At 29.3% G+C, this 17,446-nt stretch overlaps 3 protein-coding genes across 6 annotated transcripts in view; 1 reads left to right on the top strand and 2 right to left on the bottom strand.

The window, feature by feature from the left end:
- The window catches only part of LOC131848442 (phosphatase and actin regulator 3), a 56,193-nt gene extending 55,128 nt beyond the window's left edge, over window positions 1–1,065 (bottom strand). For all 4 annotated transcript variants that reach the window (XM_059198301.1, XM_059198302.1, XM_059198303.1 and 1 more), the window contains exon 1: window positions 793–1,065. In XM_059198301.1, the coding sequence (XP_059054284.1) occupies window positions 793–880 (88 nt within the window). In that variant the 5' untranslated portion in view covers window positions 881–1,065. The remainder of the gene's footprint in view (window positions 1–792) is intronic.
- Window positions 1,066–1,879: 814 nt separating this feature from the next.
- Window positions 1,880–10,019, top strand: LOC131848498 (ribosomal protein S6 kinase beta-2). Its single transcript, XM_059198387.1, has 9 exons — window positions 1,880–2,196; window positions 4,605–4,645; window positions 4,735–4,996; window positions 5,253–5,386; window positions 5,628–5,819; window positions 6,329–6,419; window positions 6,838–7,080; window positions 7,980–8,087; window positions 8,578–10,019. The coding sequence occupies exons 1-9, from the start codon at window positions 2,098–2,100 to the stop codon at window positions 8,764–8,766; spliced, it is 1,359 nt and encodes a 452-aa protein (XP_059054370.1). The 5' UTR covers window positions 1,880–2,097; the 3' UTR covers window positions 8,767–10,019.
- A 2,475-nt stretch (window positions 10,020–12,494) lies between these two features.
- Window positions 12,495–16,693, bottom strand: LOC131848499 (RPA-interacting protein-like). The gene is made up of 3 exons (XM_059198388.1): window positions 16,446–16,693; window positions 15,749–15,951; window positions 12,495–15,403 (listed from the first exon to the last, which is right to left on the bottom strand). Exons 1-3 carry the CDS (start codon window positions 16,542–16,544, stop codon window positions 15,082–15,084), a joined length of 624 nt encoding a protein of 207 aa, XP_059054371.1. The 5' UTR covers window positions 16,545–16,693; the 3' UTR covers window positions 12,495–15,081.
- Window positions 16,694–17,446: the final 753 nt, after the last annotated feature.

Below are 17,446 nucleotides of genomic sequence, written 5' to 3'. Positions count from 1 at the left end.
TATCCAACGGCCTTAATACTAACCGACCAAATACTGGATAATTATTATTTGGCTGGATAGGCATCGGCCATATTAAAAAAAAAATCTGGGTAATAAAAATATTTTTTTTTAATAATTATTTGCTTTATTTAGTTAGTCTTAGTATTACTTAAGGATAAAAATTAGTTAGTTTAAAATTTTAATCACTCAATAGTAAATGACTGTCATAGAAAGAAAATTAATTTATTAGTTAGCTAAGTTCCGCCGGATATCTGGCTATTCAGTCACATGGTTGGCTGAATATCCTGTATCCGGTATCCAACCAATCTGCTAGTTCATCTCTATAAAAAACATATTTTAATTACTAGCACTTTTTTGTTTAATCTTAGTGTCCATCATTATGGCACTGTTTAGTATAAAAATTCATGCAGAATAAATGTCAATATTTATTTTCAACAATTACTTTGTGATCAAAAAACACTTTTTTACTTACAACTTACAATTAAGGCAAATTGTAAGTCAACAGTAAGATTTCTCAGAAGATAAGTTAGTAAATTAAAATGTATATTTTATTATATCTTCATGGTATTACCTACAAATAAGCAATGTAACAGAGGAAACATTGAAAATGAGAACATTAAACATGAAAGCAAAAAAAAATTTAGATTAAATTGTTTACCGTTGTGGTTGATTATACTGTAATGCAAGGGAGTAAACAATTTTTAATAAACTGATTATTACAACAAAACAAAGCTAGGTTATGAGTTATATTATACAATAATTATACTGGTTAGTATATAGAAGAATGCTTACCGATATTTCTTGCATTTCCATGTTTCATATTACTCTTCAAGGAATCATCGGAGATATTACAAGAACTTTTTTCGCTGTCACTAGCCATTGAAAGGTTTCGAAAACTATAAAATTACTACTACAAGGAATACTATTATCACATTTTATATATAAGGCTTAATTTACTATAAACCTGTATTAATTATTATACTCTCAGTCACACTTCAAAAGTATAAAAGTAACGAAAGTATATATTATAACTATTAGTAATTCATGTTTACACCCTTTCCATCGTAATAGTGCACAGACTGGCACAGATCAACAATATTTATTATTGTTAAATTGTCATCCAAAGAATATACTACTCAAAAGTTGTCATCCATTCTACAATACAGTAGATGAAGTACATGAATTAGAAGCTTGCAGTTCTGTACAGGCTTAAATATGATTCTTATCTCTACGATATAAAGTTTTAGTTTCAAGTATATATACTTATCATAAAAGGTAATTCGGGAATGTGACATTACTATAAGGCATTCTCTTTCATTAATTAAGTTTGCCATTATATTAATAAAATTTCAATGGTTGAAAATAATTCTAAGGAGAGTTGAATATGTAGATGATATTCGTTTTAATTATAAATTTTATAAATATATTGATTAAAAAAAAATATTATATTATTTACTTATTAAATATGTTTAGGTAGGCATGAATTTACTTTCAGTTTTTATTTTGAAACTCCTTTACAAATCACACAGGGATATTACTACAAATTATCAAACTATTAATTGTTGAATTCAAGAAGATAAATGATCAAAATAGTAATATGCTATAAGTGTGGCATACACTACATTTTATAAACCAAACAAATAATTGAGACTTGATTTGACCTTGACATTAATTCTATTGGAGGAAGACGGCAAGACATATTTCCATTAATTACAGAAACAATTTGTGCATGTACAATGTTAAGCGACTATTACTAATTGAGTCAATTAAATAAAAAAATTACAGAGAAACATCCATGGAATCTTCAGGATTGTTTCAGAGTTGAAATTAAATATTTGATATGGCAACCCTAACTGTATTATTTCTACCATATCCAAATTTTAATTACAATTTTCGAATTTTTATCACCACACTGTCGTTCCTGAATATTTTTATGTGTTTCGTGACATAATCGCATGCCTCAGTTCAATTGTTGATTTTAATATTTTTTCATTTTGGAATACAAAGTCTAACTGACACAACATTAATTATCGTATTAATACACATTTTGAGACTCCGTACCTAACTGAGTGCATTTGCTGATGTGATATTCTTGAAATGTCATCGTATATGGCAGGTGTTTTCGATTTAGATTTAGATGTGGATAGTGTTACAGTTGGAGATTCAGACGAAGACGACATTATCGAAATAGATGAGGTATTTTTATTTAAAGTAATGAAAAGTTAAATTATGTTGTTAATTCTAACCTAAAACCTGATAAATATAATGGTATTTTTATTGGAAGTTATAATGAATTTGTATGGTAATTTTCGTTTTATATGTAATTACCATAAATATAAATTGGAATTTATTTTGGAACTTTTGTATCGTACATGGGGTGCAGCATATCCATCCCAACACGGTTTATTGTTTGTGGAATTCTGTGTTATGAATACAGATTCATCATAATGTTTGATCAAGCTTTTGTATTTCATCAATCGCCTGTTTATCTAGGAGTAATATGAGGTACCAAAGTATCCCTAGTGTGTAGATATTGTAAGTACTTTTGTTTTATATGTACATAGTTTTTATAGGAAAACATGTTGCAGTAGTATTTCTGTATAACTTGTTTTTACGACCCCATATAACATTTTACATATAAATTATTCACATTTAATTTTTCAAGAAGCTAAAGGGGAATTAAATTGTATATATAGGATACAATATATATACGAACAAAATATTTAAGTTTTATTAAAATCAAAACTAAACTATGAACATTCTAAATAAAAACCTTATGTATATAAAGTAAAGAAACTAATTATGAACTGTATAATACAAATCAGCATGAACCTATCATTATACATTTTACAGTACAGAAATGTAATATGAGAAATCCTCGCATTATTAATCCACATAATATGAAAATGCATTATAAGAGTACCTGTTATAGGGGGAATTACTGTATTTGTTTCAGTATTAGATAATACAATTTTTTCATTATATTTATTAATGCTTTTGTTGTGAAACCTTTTTTATAATCTAAAATTATTGTTTTAGAATGTTGTCCATAGATTTGGCTGTAACTGATGTGAAATTTACTTTTGTTGGTGTTGAAGAAGACAAGGCAAGATTCAGAAACAATCATCAGAAATGAAAGAAAGATCATCAGAACCAATGTTGAATCTGATGGATGGTATATAGAACGAAAGACAAATACTACAGATTTCTTACTGTTATATGTGCAAAGAATTCTCTAGTGTGGTTCTGAATAGAGTAAACAGTGGTTTGAACTGATTATTAAACTGTATATCATATATTTTTTTCAAAAGACTAATTGCGAAATCTGAAACCATTCTGATTTCGAATGATATTGAATTTGGGAACAAAAATAAGAATATTGATTTTAGAAATTTTCACACACATAGAAATTTGATTTCTTAAAATTAAACACAAATATTTAAATTATTCTACATAGACCTATCCTTACTTAATATGAACAGTTTGTTATGAAACAAACTAGCAACAAGAGTAGATATATTTGACAATCAAATGACAAGGGTGTGTGTGACCAGCGTTAGTTACGGGATCCAACTTTACTCAAGACTTGAAATTCTAGTATTCTGTTGAAATTTCAGGAAACTAATTTCAGAAAAATATTCTGTAAAATTTAGATAACATGGAACTTCAGAGCAAATTAGGTGCATTCATTTTGAAGAATTCTAATCATTAAAAGAAAAGAATTGACATGACTAAGTAAGACTATATTGTAAAAGCAAAATTTTCAGTTAAATTGTATCTGTTGAAAAGACAAGTTGGTCATATGTTAGAAAAGTAACCAAAATATGTGCACAATTGTGATTTTCGGTATAAAACATGAAAAATAAAGAAAGCCCTAGAAAGAACTAATCTGAGAATATACAACGGAAGAAAGCAGAATTATTACCAAAAAACTATTTTATAACTGTTATGAATTCATAAGATTATGAATTTTTGAATTAGAAGCATCTCAAATAAACTTTGGTTTTTCAAGTTAAGATTCCATTCCATATATATACACAATCAGAATTATGAGTATAGGAAAGTCAATAATTTAGAAATAAATTGAAAAATTTGGTGATCCATGTGAAAATCGGAACTATGTTCAAATTGTTAATAATTCTAATATTATACTAGTATTTGTAACATTCCATAATAAAACAATAAATAAATTAATAATTGTTTTTTTTTTTAATAAATATATGTATAATATATTACATACTACACATACTAGAAATTTTAGTAATGTTATAATTACATTATTTATACTGGTACTGGGAATCATCCACCAGTTGTAGTTATATTGTAATGTTTAAATTGCATAGTTTTGTGTTTGTATATTGTAGATTAATAACACATAATTTCTAAAAATAATAGGAGTAAAATCCAAATTATATTTTACAAAGTGAAACATAACTATATTTTTTATAGTCAATTTAGTATTAACATTTAAAATGACAAAGGATAAGTGTTGTGTTTGTGACTTCAAATTTTTTAATTAAACATTTAAGTTACCAGGAACTGTATATGCATACTGTTTTGTTGTTTGTTTTTAACAAACTTATTATAATTATATTATTTTGCAGGTGGATTGTGACCCAGAGTTACATGTTAATAGTATTGTTGAGTAAGTGTACCTTATATTTTTATCTAAATGCATAGAGTTTTGAAAAGAATTTGACTATACTATCACTTATATTATCCTTAACTTTTCAGATTAGAAGGTTCTGAAACCATACAGCTGTCGGAGGACACAGTTAATCCGGGACAGTGCAAACGTCTCGGCCCACAAGATTTTGAATTAAGGAAAGTTTTAGGAAAAGGTGGTTATGGGAAAGTATTTCAAGTTCGCAAGATTACAGGAGCAGATGCTGGAGCTCACTTTGCTATGAAAGTTCTTAAAAAGGCATCAATAGTTCGTAATCAGAAAGATACTGCACATACTAAGGCTGAAAGAAATATATTAGAAGCTGTTAAGGTGATTTGTTCATTAATTATTTGATATACCAAATATAAATTGAAATCTATGCTGTATCAAAATAAAATGATTATCTGAAATGTACAAACAAATTTCTTTAACATGACATGCCACTTAACCTTAGATATAAGCTAATATCTAAAAATATCAAATTACTCATAATTTTTAATGACTTGTAAATAAAATATTGTTTCTGATTGGGCCAATATTTACAATAGTAATATGTATTACAATCTCTACACTTTTTTGTTTCCAGCACCCTTTCATAGTGGAATTGGTTTATGCTTTCCAAACTGGTGGTAAATTATACTTAATATTAGAATATTTGAGTGGTGGGGAACTGTTCATGCATCTTGAAAGAGAAGGCATATTCCTTGAAGATACTGCGTGGTAAGTACTCAAATAAAAATATATGGTAGCATATTGTCAATACTGTCGACATGTTATAAATAATTTAAAAGAGAAGTGGTACCCCTGAGGGTAACAAATTCAAGCAAATATTTTTGAAGTCATTGGTAAAATTATAATTTAGGTCATTCATCATTAATTGTACATCCTGAAATTTATTAGTATTAAAAATAGCTGTAATGTGTGTTATATATATGTTTAATATGTGTATTTTTTGTTGCAGCTTCTATTTGTCTGAAATTATTCTAGCACTTGAACACTTACATAGCCTAGGTATAATTTATCGCGATTTGAAACCAGAAAATGTGTTATTGGATGCACAAGGGCATGTTAAACTCACAGACTTTGGTTTATGTAAGGAACACATTCAAGAAGGAATTGTAACACACACATTCTGCGGTACAATTGAATATATGTAAGTGGCCATAACTATATAATAATATTTTATATTTAAATAAGTGACGTATTCAATGGTGTTGACCACTGAAATCTAAATCTAGTAATATTGTAATGGTGAAGGGCTTGTTTATTTGATTAAACACACTAACCTTAAAAGCTACTATGTTGAGTTGAGTTTTTTTGGTTTTAACCATATTATAGCCCATTTATCTAAGAAAGCTGTAGGCTACAACATATCACGCCACGATCAATAAGAGCATCAATAAAAAAAACATGATGCAAAAAGTAGTAAAAAAATTTTTTTCTTCTCTTATTATATTATCTTTCTCTCTCTGTTAGGTGACGCCGACGATGTTACGCAGACTGGTTATTTATATATATCCAGTAAAAAGTGGTGTTCATGTATACAAATGTTTGTGTTGAGAAAAGTTCGAATTAGCGACCATTGAAGGATCAACTAATGGACTGTTATGGTCAAATTTACTTTAATAATCCTTACTTAATAATATATTTTTATTATTGTAGGGCACCGGAAATATTAACAAGAAGTGGCCATGGAAAAGCTGTTGATTGGTGGAGTTTGGGTGCCTTGATGTACGACATGCTTATTGGTCAAGTATGTGATTTTTTATATATTTATGAATAAGTTAATAAAATTTAATGAGTAACTTATAGTACTTTATGGTTAGGTACTTAAAAAGTATACATTCACATCACCAGACTTTGTATAAAATCGTTTGTATAAGTCTAAACTCTAAACTCACGCAGGGTTTTTCTGTTGATTTATTTAAGATATTAGCTGGCTTTGTAAGCTGTGATTCGGTTAGTGTGAGGGTTTTGCCAGTGAAATTCCAGGGTACGGGCGCAAGACATCTTAGTTCGCAGAGATGGTAAAACATGAGCCAGCATGCACGGTCATGACAAGATGTTCGTGGTGATGGCCATACAGGCGATGGCTTCCACTTTCCATTAGATATGTCAGCTCAGCGTCAGCTTGCTATTGTAATTACATAAAAAAACGTTTCGTCTTTCAGCCCCCGTTCACTGGTGATAATCGTACAAAAACTATAGAAAAAATACTTAAGGGAAAATTAATGCTGCCTGCTTACCTCACACAAGATGCCCGCGATTTGATACGCCGTCTTATGAAGCGGTCTGAGACTCAGCGTCTAGGAGCAGCTGGTGCAACTGCAGTACGAAATCATGCATTTTTCAAACATGTTCAGTGGGATGATGTGTTTGCACGCAGATTAGAACCACCAATAAAACCCAGATTGGTAAGTGTAGTAAATATGTAATAGTAATCTGAGTCTTTTGTATATCAGATCGGTATTGCTGATTTGTTCAATTAAATTACGATTTATAAATAAGGACAAAAAATAATCAAGAGTTGATTCTTAATTCTACTGTATTTTTATGCCTGTATGTTTTATGCGATAGTTGCCTAAACTGAATTCTAAAATAATAAATATCATTCATGATAGTTTTAGTAATTTCAACGTGGCGCGTGAGATCAATTTTGAAATTACTCATGCTTGCTCTCGAGTGGGTCTCACATTAATTTTGTCAAAACATAACAGCTTATTTGTGATGAAATTATTACTGTTCTTTTATTTATATAATAAAATATTTGAATCCATTTTGAATAATAAATAATGGGCTGTCCGTGTAAATGTGCCTTAAAGGATAAGCATAGGTACTGAACAACCCAAGGTTGCAGATTTGAAACTTTAACAACCCCGCGCAATATTTAAACATTCATGATTATGTTGTATTGGTTTATATTATTTGTGTATATGTGTTAAAAATGAATTAAGTATGTTTAATGTCTATCCATTATCTAGTACTTATAATACAAGTTCCTCATATGAGATTCAATGGCGCTGACACTGGACGGTGGATATTTACTTATTTATTATTGATTATATTAACATTCAATAATATCGTGTAATCCTATAGTTATCACAAAACTTAATCGGATTATTGTACGCATATGTAAAGTTAAAATAATTCATGAGCATACAGAAATAAAGTGTGGGATAAAAATATGATGAAGTATAAAGAATTCTTTATCATGCGGTTTTGTAATTAGGTTGTGTATTATAAGATACACATCGTACGGAAGTCAGCTTTTCGGAAGTCATATTCACTCACTTGTAATATTTATAAATTCCAGGCAAGTGAAGATGATGTTTCACAGTTTGATACGAGATTCACGCTACAAACGCCCATTGATTCACCAGATGAATATACTCTTAGCGAAAGTGCCAATTTAATGTTTCAGGTAATATATTATTTCATTTCAATTAAAGTAATTAATTACTTGCAAATGTTAAATAATACTATTTTAAACCATATATCATTAAACTAACTTATGGTTTGGACTCTGATAAATTTGAATAGGTTCTTAATAAATAAAGTACAATATTTTCTCTATTGGACAATTGCGGTTCCATTGCTAAGAGGTTTTTTTATTTTAATTTTACTATGTTTGTATACCTATAACCTTAATTAATGTTCTCATACAAAAAATTATCTACAACCAGAAGATTCGGCTTTGTTCAATGCTGCATACTTTGCACGACGAAAAAGATACATATTTCAATAAAACATGCAATCTGTAGTAAAAAAAGCCCGTCGATTCTATTTATTTTCGATTCTACGTATTATTTCGATTCTAAATAATACGTAGATATTATATTATTTACAATACTAATTACATTACAGTATACAAAAGTTTTCATTTAGTTTAACATATGCATATGATTGCGCAGGGTTTCACATACGTGGCGCCCTCTGTGATGGACGAAATCCATAAGCCTCGCGTTATCACAGCCCGGTCACCGCGACGCCCGCGGCCTCACCACCACCATACTTTTGGGGGACCGCCCCCATCCACCGCCAACCAGCACTCGCATGCTCAACAGGAAGACCTTATGGACGTTCAAGGTCTACCTATATAGTAAGTACCGTATCTAGGATAATTATTGTTAATTAACTTGGTGACCGGGTCAGCGGCTTTATGTTTAACTTATCCGTAAATATTTATCAAAGATTTGCTAACATATTAATGTTAGTTGTTTGTAACATATAATAATGATAGATGTAGTCTATAGGAGAATCAAGTAACCTTGTTTAATGATGATGTTATTAAACTTAGTGAATACTAGAGCTGGAGGATTTGTGTTACGAAGGTCTATTGGAAAATCCGACTGCATTTTAATTATTGGTGTTGTACCATGAAACCGTTGATCCAGTGAGCCTCATCCATTAATAGCATACAGCCGCACACTAGCGGAGACAGAGATGTCTATTCCTATAAAAAAAACAAACTAAATGTCTATAAATTGCATATTATTTTTTTATATAGTTATAGTATTCTTCCATTGTTAACAGACTAATGGAAATATACTGTAAATATTTGATAACATATATAACTATATGCACTCGTTATGTAATAGTATATTATACCTTATATTATATTATTAAGGACTGTTTTTAGTGTGCGGCTGCGCTCTTTCTAGTATAGTATATACTTATAATATTGTAACTAGTACTCCGTACCAAACTGAGAAATTGATGAGTATTGTGTGCTAATTAATTGAAGATGCAGTGCAGAGCTATATCTGATATTAATATTTTAGTTTAATTCATAATTACTGTTATTATATGTAATATTTATGTCGGATCTTATTTGGTTGTTGAAAATTATCTATTATATGTTTTAATAATTATATTTGTACTAGTGATGATGAATCGATAATTTTATATTGTAATTATAATTTTAAAATGCAGTTTCTAAATATATCGCGACATAATCCGCATAAAATATAAGTGTTGTGGTTCATAAAAATCAGGAATTAAACTGTATTGTATAAATCATTTGTCCAATCTATCTATAAAGTTTAGATAAATGTTTACCTATGTAAATGTTAATTTTACTGTTTTACTATGATGATATTGAATAATAGAAAACTATGTAATCTTACAACAGGAATGAGTGGGAACTGCTGACACTATTTGTTACCAGTTTTAAGTAAAGAATATGAACAAGCAATATATGTATATGTGCTTAAGCTCGACTACACCTAGTTTATCAGAGCAATACTGTGTTAAGTTTCACTGAAACGCAATGTAAACTAATAGACAATGGCTCTAAATATGTGCACTTTACGTCATATAGCTCCCACAAAAAATATAAGTACTCCAAATTTTGTATTTTCGTGAATGTGATAGTTGACGGAGAGCGCGATGGTCATGTTTAACAAAATTAACGGAATAATATAAACAAACTAATTGAATTGCAATGAATGTCACATTTAAGTAAGAAGTTGAAAATATAGAGATGGTTATTTTTCTGGTTTGTTTACATGTGTTGCAGTGTAAGTTCAACATAGTAGTATTATGCCATGGTGATATCTAATTATATATAAAATTCGTCCATGTTGATTTAACTTTGATAAATAGCAGTTAGCTTATCTCATTCTAACAATATATATTATATGTTCTCTTATTTTTGTGGGTTTTCACATAATTTTACTTTATGTTCTATTAAATTGTCTTGTGATTTCATTGCCAATATAAGGATATTATGTTTTTTTTTGTTTATATTAATATACTCTCTTCATATATACAACCTATCACAAATATATATAAAGAAAATACCACAACAAGAAAATGGCTTCAGTAAATGTATGACGGCTGTTAATTTGTGGTGCAGTCTTAGATTACAGCTCTTCTTTTTTTTTAGTTAAAGTGGACATTAACTTATTCCACAATACGTAGATGAGCATTACATAAATATTGCGTAGGATCTACCGGGATATTTCCTTGGCTTATGCAGGGACAATATCAGTACTATATAACAAATAAGAGAAAATGTTCTGTTTTTTTAAGTTGCACTTTCACGATTCTTATCCGTAACGAGGACTCGCAAACTAATATAATACGTTAAGGTGTGCCTTAAGGGCGGGCGTTCAACACAAAAGTGTCGCGATATTTGTAGTTAATGTATGATTGCGAGATTTTGGTGCAAGTCTACCATATTTTGCAGTTCCCGCCTCCTATACAACGTCATGGTAGTGGTGTGTTGAGAAACAGGGTTGCCAACCTTTAAACACTTAGCATTATACGAAGACCTATATAATCCGAAAAATGTCGTATATTAGCTGAATTTGGCTCTCTAAAGTAATACATCTTGATTGACATCCATGTTGAGAGAAACCCTCCTCCATTGCAGTAAGATTTTCGTCAGAATTTCCTTTATAATTTTATTGAAAGACTGACCTTTGTTGAATGTTTAGTGAAAATGTATTTTGCGTCACTGATGTGTAAGAATAAAAGAGATAATATGACAGAAATACATTTTGCCCGGCCGGGTATAACTTATATGAAATTAATGTTTTCCAAAATTCTTTCATTATACATTTGTTTCTCTTTTGTTACTTATAGATTTTTCATATAATTTTTAAAATATATACAATGGAATGAACCTTGATTAATATTTGTTCACCAAAATACTGCTAGAACGGGTTTATGATATATATGCAGTGACAAAACTTGTATACAAATGTAATTATTTCTAATTAATCCCAACACAAATATACAAATATATTTATTAATTTTCATGTATTTGGGTACATATATGTATATAATATTGAAATATAATGATGAAACGATTCTATATTATTTATTACATAAAATAGTATTGGTATGAGAACGTTGAGATTTTTTAATAGAATTATAGCTGACACAATGCTGTCAATAATTAAGTTCAATTAAATAAGTACAACAACAATAAGTACACATGGAAAAAAAATACTGGTAGAAATCTGAATTAAGTTACTGTTATAATTATTATATTATTCGATAATAATAATTACATTGTATTATCAATTTCATTGTAATATCAATGCATCGTTCTAACATTATATTTGTAGCTAATGAATAATGTTAAAATAGTTCTTAATTACAAACTATGGCAAATAGTAGCTAACTTTAGCTCCTGTTCCTAACGTTCTGATGTCAATAACAATTTTAAATCTAATAAAATAATATATTTCTAAATAATTGTTATATTTTTTTTTTAGATAATATTCATAACCAGTTTGATGTTTAATAATACTTAATGAAATATTGTTATAATATTTTTTTCTAAGTAACACCTAGCTTGCACTGTATTATTGTTATAATAAATTAGTAAACAGGTAACTATTCTTAATGTATGGCCTTGAAGAACCGACCAAGAGTCATAAGAATAACATGTACTCTATTATCGCAAGTCGTATTGACTACTTACCTATTGTATCCGGTGCAGTTAGAGCGATAATCACACAGACAATAACATATTTTTTTAGATTCAATTTAATGTGTTTTAGTGATATATATCGAATACATTATTATATGTTAACTTATTAAATCTCCGTTCTTCCTATACAAAACTATACTGCAAGTTATATATCAGTAATTGATATAAATATTTATATAAATAAAATAGGTAAATTTAAATATCAGGCATATGAATGATAGGTGCAATTACTGGTACCTATTTATATGAATCAAAGAAAAAAACATGTTGATAATTTAGGAGTTCCGCGCTCGCTATCAAGCAAACTTGTTCAGTAACCATATGTACAATTGAAATGGGTATGAGACCTATTGGTTACATTATAACGTCAACACTTGAGTACGATAGATGATGCTATTGATAAATGTATGATTAAAGGCAATAATTTACACGGATATATCAATTTGTGGCCAGGATTAAGGAATATGAGACATCAATATATATTGTAATAAATTTAAAATAATTATAATCATTACGACGGAATGATTTGTCTTCTTTATTATTATTTAAGACATTGTTGTAGTTTTCTTTTCTGAAATACAGATACAAATACTTAATCGACTGAGTAATGGTATAATTGTCATTGGCAATTACATATAAAACCTACATAAAAGTTTTCTCAAATGAATGTCTGTGAAATATGAAACTATTTTATACTGCTTACGTATAACTAATGTACATTTTATACGAGTTACCGTTTAGTCTAATCTTTTGTAGGATTAATCGCAGTAACAGAAAATGTTCTAACCCCGACTATAAGGGCCTGCGCAGACGAGGGTTAGTCCTCGAAGTACTTTAGCTGCCCGTCGCATTAGAGCACGAATTAGGATAAATTTACCATAATTATATACTTAGAATTATAATTTATAACGCTCACTAATACACCATAACAACCCATTAAATCCACTCACTATAAGAGGGCTTAGTTTACAACGCTGGTCAAAGCAGTCTGATATGGGTTGTGTTTTTGATTTTCTACTCTTGCAGTGGTGTGATGTGCTTCTTCCTCTAGTCCTATGTTACGACATCCTGAGGATGAATTGAAATGGCTATTAATAATTATTATTACTCGGCAATTAAACCAATAATAACTCTGATATATGATGGAAGAAAAATTATGAAAATATCTACTTACACTATTTGAATGAGTATCATACACGAATAGAAACTAATGGTAGATGTGAGACATCATGTTCATTAGAGAATAGATTGAAGTTAAGTAGTACCCCGTTATTGCTCATTTTCGGGTGCCTTGCGACTGATTCAATATGATAACCCACTATTTAACCTATTGAAGAGCATCACAACTTTTCGCCATTGATATCCACTATAGAAATCCTTTGGATTGACAACAGTTACACTATTAGTAATTTATGTTTTTCTAGTTAGTTGCTATTTATGTAGAATAAGTACATGGCAAATTAGAGCATGGATTGTACAGTCAGGGGAGTAATACATATAATAATAATGGTATGTAAAGATGTTTCGTACCTTATTTAAAAATATTGCTACTTAATATGTAAAAACTTTGTAGTATCATTATTGCCACTGTGACAATGTACCAACGTGTTTACATATGCTTGTGACTTTACTTTGTGCGGTAGTGTGTAGTATAGTGTTATATAATTTGGACTTTCATTGCTTTGTACATCTCAGGCTGGTATACAATAATTCCAGTCTACCATAGTGTGTCGTATTGTTTTCTATTTATATTTCTTACTCGAACAGATACGGACTAAAATATGTATCGCGTATATTCTAGAAATAATAAAAAGTCCGCTTTAAAATTACCTCGAGGACTGTCCCTCGTCTGCACAGACAAAATAATAAATTTACATATATTATGTACCTTGTTACCATGCTTGATGAATTGAATTAAAAGGTCATTTTTTATTTTGTATACTGGAGTTTCAATTCACAGTATTTATTCCTCATGTGTCCCCTACAAACGAGATCATTATAAATAAATAACAGTAAAGTGCATATTCAAACACAACAGGAATGTACAGCCTTTATAATAAAAGCTATACTTTCTATTTAATTTACTAGTAGGCATAATTATCATTACATAGTATAAAATAAAGTCGCTGTCGCTGTCTGTCCCTATGTATGCTTAAATCTTTAAATTTACGAAACGGATTTTGAAGCCGTTTCTTTTAATATATAGCATAACTCATTGGTGGTAGCTGGTAAGAGTTCGAGTGTGAAAACTATAGAGGGAAAAACACGAACATTTGGCACGAATTTGTAGGTTTTTACTACATACATGCATTTGACTTATGTAAAACATAAATGGTGTTCCTACCATTTATATTTTACATAAATGTAAGTTGCTGACTTTGTATATTTCTTATTTATAAACGACAACAGATAAAGCTATGAATTAATATGGCACCTACTATTATCTAGATTTATTATATTGCAATTGGTTGTACCTCTATAATATGCACTATAGGGAAAAGGAATAAAAAATAAATTATTATATTATTTATTGGTACAGTGCAGATATTTTTGTACAGAGTTTGGCTTAACATTAAAATCAACATCACAGTCATGTTAATCTGCAATTGTGTACAGTTTGACACAGAGTGTTATGTGACTAAAATACTACAAATAGTTACAACCATAATGCAATAATTTGTAGTATAGTGCTCATAATCTGTCTATAATAATTTCAATCATTTGTTTACTACTTTTTACCTAATACACATTTTTTATCAATAAGTAATGTTTACAGAAATATAACGTTACATGAACAGTAAAACTTTCAAACATTTATAATTTAAATCTTAATCCAGATATTATTAATTTTGTAATGTAATCTTCTGCTATGCAAAATTAACTATATTAAGTTAAATTAACAATTAAGTAACACACACACACATTATTTTATGAACATTAGCAGCTAGATATTCATAAATAATTTCTAGAATTATACTACCATTTGCATTTCCATACAATTATCACAAATAAGATAAATATTATGAGATTCATTTAAATCAGGAACTAAAGTAAATTGAAATTCATTACTGCATGCTGTACTATGATTTTCTAGCATATTGAAGATTTGATATTTTATTTGCTCAAGAGATTTCTCTGTTTTAATGGTACTTTGACAGTTTGAACATGCCAGAATTTTATTCTGTAGAGTACAGTTGAACTTTTGACATACTGGACAAATCAGATCATTGTTTTCCTGTTCTAAGGACCAGTCCACAGTATCAGCTTGTGCCTTCTCATATTCTTCCAACAGCCTGTAAATAATAAAAAGCTTACAACTTTAAAATATAAACAATACTAAAGAAATTATTCACATAGTGTTCAAATGCATTACATTTACTTTGTTATTACATACATTATAAATATTATATAAAAACACCCATATATACAGTCATACTCTTGAATTAAAACATTAATAATGTGGAGGACAGACTGAACATCTATATTAAGATAATAATAATAAATAAATAATATAAAAACAAAAGGAAACTTTATCGCTCAAAGCGATCTCTTACAGACAACCTGGAGCATGTTAATCTGCTATAATACCAATGTATACAAGGTCTTGAAGTGAGTGGGTTTAGAGACGAGACACAAACCATTGGAATTCTTCTTGAATCAATTCTTTTTTCACTTCTTCATGAACTTCAATTTCTTCATCTTCAATTGTATGTGTGTCCGAAAAATTGAACATAGTTTTATAAATGTTATCTAAAGTGTCCTGAATTTCAGTATGTATATGTACACCACGGAACTTAGTCAATAGCATGTTGCGGCAATTTTGTATTTTGTCTCTATAATTCTGTAATAATATTTTTATACATGTATTATTGCTCAACTGGTAAAAAAACAAATGTACATAAATTGTTTTTGTAAAATATACCCTTAATAATGACCAAATAACACTTTTAATGTAATAATGTAAATTTTATAAGTATTTGTAGAATATAAATACTTGTAAAATATTATCTATCCAACATATATTTATATTTTATTCTAATTTAATAGCATCAAAAGTATATTTTCACTACCCTCAAGCAATATAAAAGCATCCACAATTACTCTATAAAAAGCTAACGGCAGTAATGCTTTTAATCTATAAGATGTATATTGAAAAGGTAAGGAAATTGTTTGCATTATATCAATTTTATGTTAATTTCTTATTAAATTTCAAATGCCAAGTTTTGGCTTCTGGGCACTAAATATGGCTAACCAAGCAAGCAGTATTATTAAAACTGTGGGTTTGTTAACAGTTGGAAATCCAAAATAATCGACAGGTGGAATTGAATTACATACCTTTCTCATTTTCTCTTTCAATTCTATGGGCGAACGTTTTGTAAGATTGCATTTCAAATTTTTAAATTTTGGCGATGCAGTAAGTGTTGGCGAATTCATGGCTTTAATAAAGCTTAGCCTGTAGCTTAAACTTTATTAATTTTTAATAGTGATACATTCAATCATCAAATATAATTTATATAGGATTATAAAAGATAAAGAATAAAAAATGAGTATGCGAAAAGAAATTATTTTTAATTTGACAAGTATAAAAAAATTAGAGATGTGTCAATTCGAGTTACCTTGATTTACGCTGAATTCGAGTTAACTCGAGTTGAATTCTGCCAACTTGAGTTGGAAGAATTCAACTGGTAAATGAACGAATCAAGTGAAAGAGTGTTTCGGTATATCATGAAGTATTCCGATCATTTCATTGTTATAATTTTTCCCTGTATTTGTCCGGTTAAGTCATCTTTAAAATGATTAAATTAGCGGTTGTCAGTTGTCATTTGTTTGGTATTTTTAAATACTTTGTAATTTTTATACCACGTATGTGGCAAATAAGCATACGACCCATCTAGTAGTAACGTTAGCTTATTATACCGTAGTATATTTTTATATTTGCCGGGACTTAAGAGGAAATTTCTTGTTTTTTTGAATCGCCAGTGAGTAGATGTCGAAAGTGTAAAACATACTCGGATTTATTTTAAATATGTAAGAAACACGAGTTCGTTATTGAATCATGTTAAAAAATAGCACTCAAATAGGAGAAGTTGACCTGCAGCCATGCATGCGCTCCATAAGTCCTTCCGTGGCTTTAAAGTGCCATTACTACTCGCCCCCTATGGTTCGGTGAAGTTTTCAAGGCCAGCTGCGGCCAAAAATATTAGAATTATTAAAAATATTAAAATAAAACTGTTTTTTCCTGGTAACTCGAGTTAACCGGAGTTACCTGAATTAACGAAGTTAACGACCAACAACGAGTTAACTCGAGTCATGTTTATTACGAGTTAGTACATGTC

The sequence above is a fragment of the Achroia grisella genome, unplaced genomic scaffold, assembly GCF_030625045.1.
Source record: "Achroia grisella isolate CSIRO2021 unplaced genomic scaffold, CSIRO_AGI_Agris_v1 utg558, whole genome shotgun sequence".
Classification (NCBI taxonomy): domain Eukaryota; kingdom Metazoa; phylum Arthropoda; class Insecta; order Lepidoptera; family Pyralidae; genus Achroia; species Achroia grisella.
The sequence above is the reverse complement of the archived record's forward strand: the minus strand, read 5'-3'. Positions and strand labels throughout refer to the sequence as shown.